At 32.3% G+C, this 16,346-nt stretch overlaps 1 protein-coding gene and 1 long non-coding RNA gene across 7 annotated transcripts in view; one reads left to right on the forward strand and one right to left on the reverse strand.

The window, feature by feature from the left end:
- Positions 1-7,242, reverse strand: part of LOC145296079 (uncharacterized) — a 30,934-nt gene extending 23,692 nt beyond the window's left edge. The window contains exon 1 of the long non-coding RNA XR_013869957.1: positions 7,024-7,242. This is a non-coding gene — a long non-coding RNA (uncharacterized LOC145296079). The remainder of the gene's footprint in view (positions 1-7,023) is intronic.
- A 236-nt stretch (positions 7,243-7,478) lies between these two features.
- LOC145296093 (serine/threonine-protein phosphatase 4 regulatory subunit 1-like) overlaps positions 7,479-16,346 on the forward strand; it is an 80,362-nt gene continuing 71,494 nt past the window's right edge. For 3 of the 6 annotated variants that reach the window (XR_013869960.1, XM_080142247.1, XM_080142240.1), the window contains exons 1-2: positions 7,558-7,712; positions 15,138-15,261. Coding sequence is in view for 5 of the 6 variants with exons in the window: in XM_080142247.1 (XP_079998373.1) it covers positions 7,646-7,712; positions 15,138-15,261 (191 nt within the window). In the remaining variant the exon portion in view is untranslated. Of the gene's footprint in view, positions 7,713-15,137; positions 15,262-16,346 lie in introns of all 6 variants that reach the window. The other 3 variants (XM_080142262.1, XM_080142270.1, XM_080142253.1) reach the window with 3 other exon arrangements.

The following is a 16,346-nucleotide window of genomic DNA, read 5'->3' on the forward strand; positions in this document are numbered from 1 at the left end:
GTTTCTTTCCGTTTTTTCTCTTTTTTTACTTAATGTTTTTAAAGAAATTTAATGTTATATGTCATGCCAGGTACACTTTCTAGTTTCCTATAAACTTTTATTCTGCTGATCAACTTATTTCCTCTTTTTCTTTTCACTGCCTAACACGTTTTTATGGGGGGGGGGCATTGATAGTATCACAAATATACAACTGAAGGATACAACGTCTTTGAATTTTTGAGATGAGGATTAGTTATTTGCAAGAATCTGTGGCATAGTGGTTAAAGTACTTAGAAAAATCAATTGTAAAAAGTAATATTCTGAAGGTGGAAGGTTCAATTCTCAGTGTGGGTGATGAAAAAATACAATTGCGAATTACTTAGGACATCTATACAATCATGGCTGACAGAACAAGAGCATGCTACTCCTGTGAAGTAAATAAAAGGTTCTATTCGAAATTCCGTCCAAACCTGAAGAAGGTTACATCAACCGAAATGTTGTGAAAATGACACTCAAGATGAGAACAGTAGTCCGAGGAATCTAAATAACATGAAGGATACAACTGTGAAATTTCCATGGATCCTGATAATGATAATAATTGCCAGAAGGAGTTTTGGTAGTGATTTACCAAATGTTGTTTTTATTTATGTTGAGATAAGCACTACATTTTCTGATTAAAAAATGACAGGATTTTTAAAAATTTATTATCTCAGACATCATAGTTTACCTTCCAAAATAAAATCAGATTCTATGGGTGTTTTTTTTTTTGCGATTACATGTAAACAGTTGGAAAACTTATCTACAGAAAGGAATAAAAAATATTTTAGATTTTAGAATGGGGATCACTTTCATATATAAATTTAACATAAAATGAGCACCACTTTCTGGCCAGTGAGCAGTAAATAAAATACAAAATATAGCATCTTGTATAACAACATTTACAAAAAATATTTTGGAGGGAAATCAGGATTTGTGTGAAACGGAAAATGATATGGGTTAACTAAGCTTCTTTTTTTTTTTTTTTTTTTTAAGGGGGCGGGTCGTTAAAGAAAAAGGGGATACTTATTTTTTCTAGAGTGCAGAAATAATATTCAATGTTTTTGCATACATTTTTTTTCCTGGACACAAAAAAAAAAAAAGAGACAGGGGATCCTTTTGTTCCACAATAAATTAATGTGTGGAAACAATATTTAATGGTGATGTTAATACCTATTAGCAATCGTGATGTAAGCAGTTCCAACTACGAACATTCTTCTGACTTCAGAGTCTGAAAACAAATACATACAAATCGATACAAATATTTCAGCAGACGACAAATGTTACTTTTCATTACTATTTAAAGACATCCCTTGCATCTTTATGCATAACTATTTTGCCTTTCATAGAAAGTTGTATAAGTTTTGGCAAGGATAAAGGTTTTCTACAGAAGAACCTCGCCCCCTGCCTCAATATATATTTAAAAAAACAGAAATATTTTTTTTGTTTCTTGAAGGCTTTCGGTCTACTCATGACTGCCCCCCCCCATCGCCCTCATTCGAGCACCACTAAAAAGAATACCTAAATAAACCCAAAACGTACTGGCTTACCCATGAAACAAATTGAAATGAGCAATGTAATTGTATAGTGTTTACGGGATGTGCCCTCCTCCTCCAAGCCTTTCATTAATTTAAAAGAAAAAAAAATTAACAAACTTTGTGTTAAATAACTTAAAAAAATTATTTTTTATATTTGAATAACTAAAAATGAATCACAATTAATCAATACATATGAATAAAAATCCACCCTTTTTTCTCATTAAATAAAATCTTAACTGAAAACAAAACAATTTAATTCATTTTTTCAAATATTTTTGCAGGCTATTTACAAAAAGTAGAATCTGATCTTTTTGGCGAAGGTGGGAGTATAAAATAAAAATTTATCAAAAACTTATTTTGAAAAACACTGTGTAATGTACATAGTGGAAAGATATTTTATTTTGTGATTTGTAAATTAAATCATGATGAGGTGGGTCATTTTTCAATGACACCCTCTGCCTGCTTTTATAAACCATAACATGGAAATTGAAATAACTTAAAGGTGAGCGGGGGGGGGGTCTTATCTGTATAATATTCTTATTGTTACTTTCTTAGTTAGTCTGTATGTTACACTTTGAAAAAGACAAATATAATTTTTGAAGGCCAAATTTGGCTTTAAAAGGCCAATTTGACAAACTTAGACAAGAATATGAGAGTGACTTCCTTTTGATGTAACCTCATTTTCAAAAATCATAATCATAATCATAATAATAATAATAATAATATATGATTACTGTTGTAATAGTGTGAGAAAGATACTCACAGTAAAATTGCTTCTTCGCCAAAAAAAAAAAAGAAGTCAGCGAAACTTTATGTAAACAGGGAAACAAAGTAAAAAAAAGAACATTGTCTGCCAAGAGGTACTAGACTGAAGAAGTAAATCAATTATTGTATGTTTTTTTTTTACATAGGAGTCACCACTTATCAAGGCCCTGAGGCCACTCGAGGATAAGGGTTATTGAGTGTACAGTAATCAATGGGACAATATCATAGTAGTCGTTATCAATGGAAATTTGGAAGATTGGATTACTTAAGGGGGTGGTTCTGCTTCATCAAGAATTTGCTTACAATATGATTTTATTATTTGTATTGAACTATGTAGCACAATATTACTGTCTGAGTATTTATTAGTACTTATCAATTTATCTAATTTGGGTCAGTTCTATATTCAATACTATGGACATTATTTTCATAGAAATGTTAATAAACTCATATTTGCTGCATGTTTTTGGTGTTCTTGTCTATTTTTCTTTTTGCACCATACAGAAAAATATGAATATTAAATATATGGTGCTTATGTATTTTTTAGTACCGTGCTATTTTTAGTTTTTTTTTTCAGGTTAAATCAAGTTTCACAATATATTTTTTTATTATTAAATTGTTAGGTGGAAGCACAGAATAGTTACAAAACACCCTACCCTTCCCATGTTAAGAATGGCTTTTAAAATAACGTTATTATTTCAGCGCGGCACCAAAAATACATATGTACCAAATATATTCCTCATTTTGTGGAATTTCCATGAGTCCCGCTAGTTTACATAAAATCAACATGGGAAATAGGATCCCTTTCATGTATTGTACTTGTGATGAATGAGTATCCAATGGATTTCCAAGACTTGGACGGAGTCAATCCTGAGTATAACGAGGACCGTTACCTCATGCACCAACCACCAGGCACACCGGGTGTCCTTAACCTCATCGGATTCCACCTGATATGACAGGTGTTCTTTCGATCGTACATTGTCCCGTTTCAAGTTGGCCTGCTGATCGTCCTTACCCACTGTGTTTTCATGGTGGGGTGCTTTGCCTCTCAATCGAATCATCTCCTACCCTGTGTAGGTAGTCTCCGGGTACATCAATCACTCTGCTAGTCCTTGCGGCTTGCTGCAAAATGAAGAGTCCTCACCACAAACAAACAGAACTCCGGTTTATAGCAATAACAAACTATTTATTAATTTCATTACTTCATAACAGCTACTGTCTAAATTGAGGTGACTGACTATAGCAGTGAAACGATGTAAGACCAGACCAGTAAAGTCACAGATTTCCCATTAACACAGGCTAGTTAACATCATAACATCAGGCCCTGAGGGCTCCCAAATCGGGAGTGCTTGACCAGCCCAGCCGTTCGGTTTGCTGACTACGACTCTTCTCTTTTTAGAACTCCTTTTTCTAAAAATCCAACCCCTTTTTCCCCACCTCTCCTTCAGAGAGTGGTTACAAACACCCTTTCTTTCTTCCTCTTAGAGGTTACCCTTTGTCTTGTCCACTCAACACCTTTCTCTCTCTGTTCCCCTAATCTCTGCCCCCCCTCGACATCTCTCCCAAACCTCAACCCCCATTTGCACTGAGGTTTCTACTTATTATCAAATTAGGAGTGATTAGTCACCCCAGGTCGAACAATGTTTGGCGGTGACCTTTACCCTTGACCCCCATTCTAAGTTGTCAGCCTTAATCAGCTAAATCTGGATTTCTTCATACCTCCCAACAGAGGTTTTAGAAACAACCTTTCATGTTAACAGATATATAGTGACAATGAGATAAAAACAATTATTATTTGTTTTTTTTTTCTCTTTTCTTGTCAAATTCCGATAGACATTTCTGTTTTGTCCCAATCAGACATCAACACCCCCTCTTCTGCCCTCTCTTCCTCTATCCCGTCCGGTCAACCCCCCACCTCACTGCAATATACACCTCACCTCGCTGCATGCATTCATGACACCAATAGTGTCATACGAGTATTGATGGAGAATCCCGAGCCAGTCTCTGAAATTGTCGAAAAAATATAAGGTGATCGACATGCATGCGAAGTTAGGGTTAAAGTGTGGTACTCCTTGGGCGTTGAGTTCCATGGCGACCAGCATAAAAAAAAAACAAGTGTTGCTCCCTTCCTGGCGCATGCGCACGTTACATTTTTTTTATTTACTGTTGTTGTCATAATAACTAAACGATTATTTGTCACATTATTTATTTTGAAAAAAAGTTTTACTCTTTATGAATATTAAAAGAAAAAAGTTACTAAACATTTATTAATAATGTCTCACTTCTAGAGACATTTGTTTTTTTAATTTCTATTTAAATGACTTTTATCGACTTTTTTTTTAATAGCATTTGCGGATTGGTAAAAAACAAAAATAACTTTTACTGATAATTTCTCCCTTTTACAAATATTTTTAACAAATAAATGTTATCAAAGTCAAGATACTGAGAAATTGTCAGTAAACGGTTTAGTTATTTTTTTCGTTTTTTATCCATCCGCAAATGCTATTTAAAAAAAAAAAGTCGATAAAAGTCGTCATTTAAAAAGAAATTTAAAAACAAATGTCTGTAAAAGTGAGACATTAATAAATGTTTAGTAACTTTTTTTCTTTTAATATTCATAAAGAGTAAAACTTTTTTTCAAAATAAATAAGTAATGTGGCAAATAATCGTTTAGTTACTACGACAATGTCAGTAAATAAAAAAATGTTACGTGCGCATGCGCCAGGAAGGGAGCAACGCTTGTTTTTTTATGTTGGTCGCCATGGAACTCAACGCCCAAGGAGTACCACAATTTACCCTCCCAATAAGTTGAAAATATTTTTTAAAAATCTTTTTATGTCATTGCGTATGGACACCTGAAAAACTAGCCGTAAAGAAGAAAAAACGAACAAAAAACAATTTAGAATTTAGAACGAGTGAAAATCGTCCTCTATCTCGCATCTTTTTAACTTTTCTGTTAACTAATTTTTTTGTAATTTTTACCATCAATCCCAAGTCCGAGTAGTAAGACCATAAAACCACACATAACAGTCTAAAAAAGTATACTGGACCCCCCCCCCCAAGAAACAATAAACGTACAAGACTTATCAACCCCTCTCATCCAAAATAATTTGGTTGATTGCCCTAATGACAGTGAAATGCAAACCCGATCTCCTCTCTATATTCTTATATAATTATAAAAAAAAGAATAAAAAGAATCTTTGAAGTGGAGTAAATGAGGATGTTATCTATAATAGCAATGAATGCCCTCGGTCCCTCCTGTCACCTCGATTTCTCTCGAATATTATTTAATTGCCTACATTATTATCAAAGAAAGAACTATTTGAAAACGCATGACGTCATTCAGTGTGCACGGTGACAAGATAGCAACAAGCAATATCCAGTTTTAGTAGTATAAGATATCGATATAGTCTGAAACAACGCGTAATGGATAGCGTACATTCGGAAGAATTTAAAAACCAATCAGTAAATTTGAATTATTCGCACTGACTGTTAGTAATCTCATTTTGAACATTATTTTCACGACGTTTCGACCAATGTAATCGATCTTCTTCAGATGCATTGTGTCGAACTCAACATTGACTCATGATGCAACGTATAAAGTGCTGCATTATAATCAGAGTTAGTGAAAATCTTCTGGAAGTTAAAGGTTCAGTCCTCACCACAGACGATAGTGGAGTGGAAATATAATAAAGAATTATTTGATTTCTACCCAGTCATGGCTGACGAAACGAGACCGAACCCCATTTATTAAATAGAGAGTTCCGAACAGATACCAGAATTCGACAAGTGGCAACTGAAGAAGGTCGAGGGTTACATCGACTGAAACGTTGTGTGAATAACATCCCAGAGCAGGCAGGAGTCAGGACAGTAGTCCGAATAATCAAAATCAATATTCAGCTAAAATAAAAATTCCCGAAACATCAGTAATAAAAGAAATTCATCGCACCCACCCGTCCACCAAAAAGTTTGGAGACTGAATAATCTAAATATTTTACATTTAAGATCGAATGCAGATATATATATATATATATATATATATATATATATATATATATATATATATATATATTAAACGATTAATAAACAAATAAATTGTCATCAATAAAAATATACTTTGAACTATAGTCAAATTTCGTAAAAGTAAACAAAATAACTTAGCGATCAATGTCACGGTTCATGTCAACTATCAGCTGATACTACGTGTTTCCAAGTTTATTATTATTACATGAAAGTAAAACACGCATTAAATACTGATTGTTTATAAACAAGAAAGTAGAAAAAAGTATATATATAAACACGTCGAAAAATCGAACTCGAAAAAAACAAACAAAATGAAGTGGAATGCGTAAAAGGGGTTAGACGACGTGATTATCAACAGATCAACAACAAAAATATCAAAATTAAAAAAAAAATTTTTTATTCAAGTATATATATATATATATATATATATATATATATATATATATATATATATATATATATATATATATATATGAGGGATATCTTTTTTCCAAACTTAAGTCTAAAATTATTTTTTGATTTATTAATGAAAATGTTAACATTTGAATTGACCAATAGAATATCACATCATCTTATTTGAAATTTTGTTTTACTATCAGAAGTAAACAATTTCCAGTTCGTGTGTTAGTTAACTTGTCCAAATGATTTTAATATTTTTTAAAAGTAATTCTAAATTATTACTTACTGTGATTGTGACATATCCAAAATATTTTGTTTAATTGATAAAAATATCCACTTTGAAAAAATGTAAATTAAATGAAAATGCAATTTAAATATTTTTTAAACTTAGATAAAAAAAAAAATAATTGAATATAAATATTTCTTTTTGTAAAGAATATATTACAAAATTTAAACCAGCAGATTCAAATTGTAAGGCCACGAAAAGCAAGTGATGTGCATTTAGAAAAAATAAACAACTGTATATATATATATATATATATATATATATATATATATATATATATATATATATATGTGTGTGTGTGTTAAGATTGGTCGGTTTAAAAAAATGAAAAAAAAAAAATAGGCAATGAGGTATATGTATGGGGTAAGTCTAAGCAAGACGGAAGTTAGCGAAAATGTCCGGAAACTGCCGGGCAGACTTCTCGTAAATTTTCGGCGAAGCTGTCGGTTGCCTCCGTGAGCGATTTGAATGGGACCAATGGGCGTGCATTTAAAGAACGGCGCTGTCCAATCGCAGCGCGGCTCGCATACCTCGTGGTTTTCTACAACATGGCGGGTGAGACGTTCTTCTAAGCAGAGTTTTTGTTGCTTCCAATTTTTTCGAAGTTTTGCGCCGATTTTTAATGCTCTCCGATTCTATTTCAGACATCAATTTCTATCAAGAGGGATCGGAAAATACTCCAGAAGACAGTAAGTGGTCCACCTAGCTTGAAATTTCGTTGACATTTTTTCTTTTCTTTTTTTCTCTCTCCCCCTCCCCTCATCATAATCGTAAAGCTCCTGCTGCTGTTTTCCACAATCCCAGCTGCTGCTGCTTAAAAATAACAAAATAATAAAAAAAAGCATCTTTTGTTTTGCTTCCCTTCCTTAATCTATTACTGTCAGAATGCTTTATCTTATTTTATTTCTTCTATCCAATAATCCTAAATTCTCTCACTAACACTGTCATTCATTAAAAAGGTTCTTTAATTGTAATTTGTATTGGACTATTTAATACGCAGGCATTGACAGTCCATCGTGTCGTTACTAGCCTTCCATATTAATTCTAATTCACGAGGTCTAACATACTACAATCTGCATAGGCAATTGTTTTTTATTTGTAAAAAAAAGAAACAAAACAAAAACGTTCTACATAACCCTTTTCTTTTCTCGCTACTTCTTGCTTAACCAGTCCTTAACTATTATAACGATACCCGTTTGTATTATATTTAATTCCCTCTTCGTTTAAAATAATAGCTTCAATACTGACTTTAAATTCGGGAGCTGATTTAAAAAATTTAGAATCATCCATGATGATAATGCTTAATTATTGAACTTTTCTGATTAATAACCTCTTAACAATGTTTATTTTTAAAATATATCACTTAATTGCTAATTCCATAAAGTATAACCTCTCTAGTCATGTACAACAGTAATTGTCTAACTTAAAGTATATACAAATGGTACTTCTGCAGAGAAAGTACTTTGCTGAAATAACGTTATTTAGAAATACATTCTTAAACACGGAGAGTTTTGTACTTTCACCTAACTTCAATTGAAGTTCTGTATTTTAACTTGAAAATGCCATGAAGTTTTTAAAAACTAGCACGGTACCTTCTCTGCTTATTTACCGAATCAACTGATTCTAGATTTCGTTTAACTTTGCATTTTCGCTTTGTATCAGTGAGTTTTTATCATAACAAAACTCCATGTTAACTGGAGTTCTTGACCTTTATTTTATAAATAAAACTTTCATAACCTTTCCTTAATTAAAATTAACTTCTCTGGAGAGGATGAAGTTATTAAATTAACATATCCACAAATTGTTCAAATTACAATCTACCGACCGTACGCCTCCCCTTAATTTAAACAAAAGCTTCTCTTCTCTCTAATACTTAATCACATCAATTCTATTAAGTGTATAATTGCGTTAAAATTCAACGTTGCTAAATGTTTTTGTAATACTTGGTAAAGTTAACTTTAACTATATCAAACTTATGTTACTGTGCTGAAATATTTGAAAAGCCATTCTTAACATGGGAAGTGTTTTGTAACTATTTTGTACTTTCACCTAACAATTTAAGTTATTGTGCAACTGTAACTTAAATAGTATTAAAAAAAATAGCACAGTGACATAAGTGGATAAGCACTCCCACTACATTAACAAAACTTTTGTAAATTTAGTTACATCTTTAAACTTTATATTATACTCTTTATATATGTTGATGTTCTACATTTACTAAGTTCCCTACAAATGAAAATTGACCCAAAATCAATGGAACAGCCCTTAAAAAAAAAAAAAATCTAACTTGTTTTGTTACGAAGGTATTATAACTTCTGATGATACTAATTAAAAGAAATTAATGTTGTAAAACACTTTTACATCTGTCAAAATTTTAAAGTTCTGTTAAATAACATTTGTTTTAATATCTTCAACTGTGTACCGTTATTTACGTAAGTGACCGTTAGATATTTGAAAAATAACCCCCTCCCCTTTTTTTCTGCCCCCCCCCATCAACTTCATCTCGCTTGTCTATGTAAACAAGAACCTTAATTTTTCATTCTATACGCAATTTTTAATATTGCGTTCATGTTTTCGATCTTGTTTAACGATCGATTCGATGGTACAACAGTCACACATTATTTTTGTTCATTAAAAGATTTGTAAATGAACTTAATTCTATACGAATTGATACTTTGTAATTTCGTATTACTAGATATCGCACTAAATTTATACAATGCACGAAAATTTTTTACTTAAAATCTTATTTCAATAATTTGGTAAAAGTAATAGCCCATTTGTTTGCAAAAATTTTCGACCGTGCCACTATTCTGAACCTTATAAATTGGTTGTTTGTATCATTTTTTTAGTTTTAACTGAAATGCCATTTTTATCGAATCTCTATACGCGATAAAATAACACTAAAATCTAGTAAAACGAAGTGTTAACGCCGTCCTCAGTCATTAAACTACCGATCCTTTGTTCGCATCATTTTGTTATTTATACTAATCTACCAGTTTTATTTTAAACTTTAAAACTGTATAAAATTTTCAATTTATTAGTACAACTTTCGACTCTAACAATATTTACGCTATGAAATCAATTTGCCCTTTTATTCAAAAAAAATGTGGAGTTGCTACACTTAAATTTTATTTTAATAGAAAATTTTTCTGATGTTTTTGTTATTACCCCCCCCCCCTTCTTGGTTATTTCCTTTGTCATGTGACCAGGGTGTTTCCTTCAAACTCGACATTGGTTTTTAGTTTTCCGCGCCTTTTTAAGTTTCGATCTTTAACCTTTTAAAGTTGGAATTGCATATTTTTAATTACTTTTACTTTGTAAATATAAAATCTGCTCTTTAATAATTTTTAGTTCCTGCTACCCTTAATATTTGCTAGTTTTTTTATGCTAATTCCAAATGAAACAAGCGCAGTTACTATTAAAGAAATTTCAAACAATTTCTTTAATTGTCCACATTTCTAGAAAACGGAAACCTTGCTTAAATATCGTTCCTACTAAAGATAGGATTCCTTTTGTTTTGTAAGTCAACGTTGTTGTCAGGGTGAAAAGCCAAACTGTTCCAATATGTTGCCGCCAAAACTGCCCCCCTCCCCTCCTTATAAAGAAAACTTCATTTTCTTTCCCTTAAAAGAACCCCATTTGTTTTATTAAACCTTATTTAACACTATATTTGAATGTGCAAATATTTTTGCATTTTTGTTAAATACAGAAAAGCCCGCTTCTTTTTGTTGGCAATTATCGCAGCTTCGTTTCCATTGTTCGTTTTCATTTCTAAATGGTTCTTTACTGTAGTGCAGTCCTAATTCTAACCGTGTCTATATGAATATATTGAATTGATATATCTAGTTTTGCTTTAGATATATTAAACTGCCACTATATCGTATGAGTGCGCACGTGATTACGTTTTTTTTTTTTTTTTTTGTTAAAAAGCAATTTCTTGTTCCATGTGTGAAAAAGCAATTTTTTGTTAATCTTATTATTAAACCTTCTTTTTAGCTAAGGGTTAGTAATGTCGTGCCGTCTTTCTAATGGTGTTATGAAATTTGAAATTGCTTTGATTGCCTCCTTTTTGTGTCCCGAATATGTTTGAAGAACTTTTGAGAATGCGACGCTTGGCGCTTCTTGTTGTACAGCTGCTGCTGCTGCTCTTTCTCTTTTCCAAGTCCGGCGCCAAGTACTCTTTCTCTCTCGCTCCATCCTCGGAACAAAGCCATTTTTCCTATAGTGATTATAGTAGTTGTTGTACTACTTCGAAAAAAAAAAATATATTTCAAATTTATTTTCCCCTACTTTTCTTGTAACATTTTTTTTTTTTTTTGTTACACAAAGTTGCACAACATTTGCTTCGTCGACAAAATCTGAAACTCTTTACCCCCGGATCAACGTTTTTCTCTTTTGGGTATTTTCAACTCTTCCCTGGTGTTTATTTCTTTTCTTGTTGTTACTTGTTTGTGTCCCTTATGAAGGGATCATTTTGTGTCAAATCAAGTAACAAAAACATTACTGGATTTCACACGGCCTTCATTCAAAAGGTAACGTAATGTTTTCCTTCCTTCACAAGGTTTCTAAATTTTGAATCTCGCACGCTGTCCTTTAAGTTTTTCTTCCCCTTTTTGTTTGTTTCCCCTTTAAAACTTTCCGTTAACAAACGGATTTTTTTTTGCATTTTGTGCTAATGCACTTACTGATCCGCGCTATTTTTAAAATCCTATTTCCAAGTTTTTTTAATTGTAAGGTTAAAGTACAGAATAGGTACAAAACACCCCCCCTCCCCATGTTAAGAATGGCTTTTTAAATCGCGTTATTTCAGGCACGGATCAGTAAATGCATGATTTTTTTTTTTTTTTAACCTATTTCAATGCACTTAGGCGAAGCACTAAGTTATCGTGCTAATTAAAAAAAAAAAAAAAAAAAAAAAAAAATTTCCTCTACTGACCAATGTTTAAACATTATCTAACAGGTGTTCAATTTGAATTAATTTTGATTCTCCCTCCAATTACGCTGTAATTTCTGTTGTGTAATTCCCCTACTAAAATAAGTTGAATATTTCCCTATTTTTTTTAAAGAGGGTCATGCTGACCCTTAATCGTCCCTTTTTATTTTTTTGTCTTTGTTAATGTTTACAACAAACCACTTGGTCCTTTTATTCCTTTTACATAGTACATTTCCTATACCACTTGTTTGTAACTATCGCTTTTGCGTGCAATTCTATACGATTTTGGTGTAAGCACTTAAAACTTTCAAAGTTGGACTCTTCAAAGTACAAAAGGTTGGAAAATCAAATTAGAATAATGAAACCGATCTTTGTTAATTTAATTCTTCCAAGGGAGATAATTTAGTCTTTTCTAACTTCGTCACAAAGACGTGACATTTGTGTTTTCGTAGTAAATGTTTTTATCATTAAATAGTTCATTACAAATGTTGTCTTTGGTCATAAATTTGTCGATAGTTCAACAAATTGTCCTGGTTTGACCTGGAAATGACTCGTCTTGACCAATACTTTCTTTTTAAGTAGGTCAAGTCAAATATCTTAATACAAGGTCTCTACAATCGTTCTGATCTTCGTAAACCAATTATAAAATTAAATACTATTAAAATTAACATTTGGTATTATTATACAAACACCGTGACAGGGTTAGGGTTTAGGGGTTAGGGTTAGGGTTAATTCGCTGTCACGGTGTTTGTATAGTTTTACCTAACATTTTTATCTTCTGATTTTTACTGCTAAACGGTATCCGAAAATTACATCTTGCGTCAAAATAAATTGGTGTATAATTCTAGGTATTTCATCAGGTAGAACGTAATTATGAATTCATTACTTTTATAATCTATTTTCAAAGTTACTCTGGTGTGCACGACACGACATATGACTGGAAGAACCAGAAATGGTCGGCAAGTTTTCGGGATAGTAATTCATTTTTCCAATTAACGAATTTCACTGGTGGTCGCTATTCTTAACATGGATGGGGGGTGTAGCAATTTTTTTTTTTTTTTTCTTGCTCGTCTCGCTGTTTCCGATATTCCCGTCAGCTGACTAACTTCGTGGAAATCGCGGGTTCATTAAATGCATTGTTAACTATCGCTATTTTTAACCTTATCAGGAATTTGTAAACGAATTCTGTATTTAATTTTCAATCTTGTCAGTAACTTACTATTGCGCCTATAGATATTAATGTTCCATATTTTATAACCTTTTTAATTTCTTTATCAATGTTCAACGTAAATATTGTCATTTAAAACCCTTGAACTCTGCAGCTTTTTTGTCATTGTGACGTTTTTTGCTAAATTAGTCCTCATTCATTGTTGGTAGTTGTATCTTGGTTGTCTTCCCTTGTCTGAAATAGTATTTCCTGTTTTCGCCGTGATCGTCGTGGTGCCGCTAGTGTGCAGCACGTGTTCACTCCCCCCTCCTATTGCTTTTACTTTTTTTTTTTCCTCTTTAGTTTTTATTTTTCTCCTTTATCTTCCGTAACATCAAGACAAATTTTTTTCTTAAAGAATTTGTACCTTTCTTCATAAGCAAGTTTCTAGTTTGTTGACTAAACGTATCTAATCGTCCTTAATTGAAAATGTCCTGTGACTACTTGTCAGGTATCAAACTTTTTAACTATTGATGTCGATCAAGTTTTTCTTAAAATTTTTGGTTCAATTGTACTTATAGAAGTAGTTATATTACGGATTAAATCTATCCTTTTCTAATAGCCCCCCCCCCCCAATAAAATTCTAAATAACTTTTATCCAATTAATATAACCAAATTGTTTTTAATTGCTAGCAGCCATAAAAACTTTTTTGCCAAACCATAAATAACTTCAAAGTTTAACGAGTTAAAGATTATCGGACATCTCCAGGACGGATAAAAGTTAACAAATTCGATTATATTGCATAGAAAGTGAAAGATTTTTTTTTTTCTAGATATAGTACCATTTTCTTACCAAGAATCAATTATCTAACGTTCGGACTAACAATCGAAATAGGACTTGATACTGTCTTTTCTTTTACTGCTCTAGTTAATATTTTCGGTTTTTACAAACTTTATATTTATCTTCATAGTTTCTTTAGCTTCAAACACTTCTTGCCGCCACCACCTTCTCGGCATACATTTCTCCCGCGTCGACCCTCCCACCACCATCATCCCCAGTGGATTGGTAGTTTAATACGATTTGTGCTCCTTCGATCGTTTTTCCATCTAAGAGGGGAAATATTAAATACCAAGTTTAATAAAAACAAATATTAAAATGCATTGTATCTTCTATGCGGTAACTCTTCTAAATCTTACTACTTTTAATTGGCCACTATAGCGCTTTCGAGGAAACACCATTTGAAAGGCAACTTTTTTTTTTTTTTTTTTTTTTTTTAGATTAGACTTGATCATAGATTTAATTTGGAAAACTTTAATGGCTTAAGGGAGTTCTAATCACGTGCCACATCAGTAAAGAAATGTACATTAAGGCAGGTAGCAATGAAGTAGAACGTTATAACGAGAAAGTCACTAAATTTTTTTTTTTTTTCAAAAAAATTTCTGTTGATTATCGTACTTAAGTCTCTAACCTGATGTAAAACGCACACTTTTAGGGTGTAGACACTCTTGTACAGGTCCGCCAGGTATCTGATCTTCCACGATTAGAACGATGCCAAATCGAAAGGCGGACTAGGACGAAAATAAAATCTCAAATCTACGGTCTACCTCTTGTTTGTTACTTTAAGCCAATTTTTTAAAAACTAAGTGTAAAACTCTTTAACACCTTAAGGTTATTATATTATTACTATAAAATAATTTGGCCAGATTGTGCCATTTTAAAACTTTTTTTTTTCTTTTAATAGTCTTTTAATGAGCCAAACCTTAATTTTTTTTTTTTTTTTTTTTTTTTTTTTATTATAATGAAAATTAATCAAAAGTTGATTTGAATTCTTCGATTGGTTTCATATTCAATTTCGTACCGGGCCATGCTTTACCTGCAATCACAACTAAGGAAATTAACATTTAGGCACACGCGTCATATTTAAACTAAATTGTTTTTGACTTATATTTGCCAACTGTATTTACTTGAAAATAATTTGTCGCTATATTCCTTCTCGAATTCTTGCAATCTCATGCTTTAATAATGGTTAACAGATCTCTTTTTAGGCTTTGGAATTGAAGATGGCAGATGCGGTGACGAATCCTTCTGTTCCGATGACAACCTTACGGTATTACAAAAGTTGGAAAAATACATGGACAGCGACAATGCCTTCAGCCGGTACGCACCTTTTTGTCCTTTTGAATAGGGTTTCATTAAAATATCCACGTGGTCCTTTCAACCGTAAAATTCGCCTGAAGTAGCTTCTATTTGGGAAGGATTCACTTATAAAAAAAATTCATAACTTGTCACATAAGGTTCTCAATTCGGTTGAGGGGGGGGGGGGTCGTCCTACAAATGTTTACGAACAATTTAAAATTTTATATTGAAATGTCATTTGGGTTATCCTGACGCTCCGCACTTTGTTTACCTTGGAAGTGACGTCACACAAATCTTATAATACGGATGGCTACAATTGTAAAAATAATTTGTTTTATTTTTCTTTCATTTTGAGCTCCTTTTTTTTTCTCCCATTTCTTATTTTGAGCGGAGAATTTATTTTATTTTCATTTTGAGCTTTTTCCGATCCGGCATTACCTGCACTTTACGACCCGAGCTATTTTTTAACGCTATTATTTAGAAACCTATTATTTAACATGGGGAAGGGAGGGTGTATTGTAACTATTCTGTATTTTCACCTAACAATTAAAAAAAAAAAAAAAAAAAAAAAAGGTAAATATGAAGAATTACTCCACCCTCGAAAATTCCTTTAAAATTACCACTCTTAAAGGTTTTCGGGGTCGCTGAAAACGAAAATAACGTTTAAAATTACGGCAAACGAGTAGTTTCCAAGATATGAAGAAATTTTAGTTTTAAGTTTACGTTCATTTTACGTTAAATTATTATAGAAAAGTGATCCCCCACTTTTTAAAACTAACATTTGGTAAATATCCAGATCCGCTACTACAGAACACCGACCACTCTATTTTTTTTTTTATAGGTAATTGAGGTCGCTGACAACGAATCGGATAGTCAAACTTGGGGCAAATTTACCGTTTGCATGGTATTAACCCCCGAACCCATGAATAACTTTCCACCATTTTGCAGCTTCCGTTTACGCGCGTGCGCTGCAGCATGAACGCCGCCTTGCTTCACCTAGCAAACTGCCTTCTCACATGGCGTACCAATCAAATTACGAACTGACATTTTTTTAATGACTTACAGTTAAAGAAAAGTACAACAAATTAGGGGACTTTTTTCTTTTT

The sequence above is a fragment of the Euprymna scolopes genome, chromosome 2 (genome assembly GCF_053919585.1).
Source record: "Euprymna scolopes isolate OS-2025 chromosome 2, ASM5391958v1, whole genome shotgun sequence".
NCBI lineage: Eukaryota > Metazoa > Mollusca > Cephalopoda > Sepiida > Sepiolidae > Euprymna > Euprymna scolopes.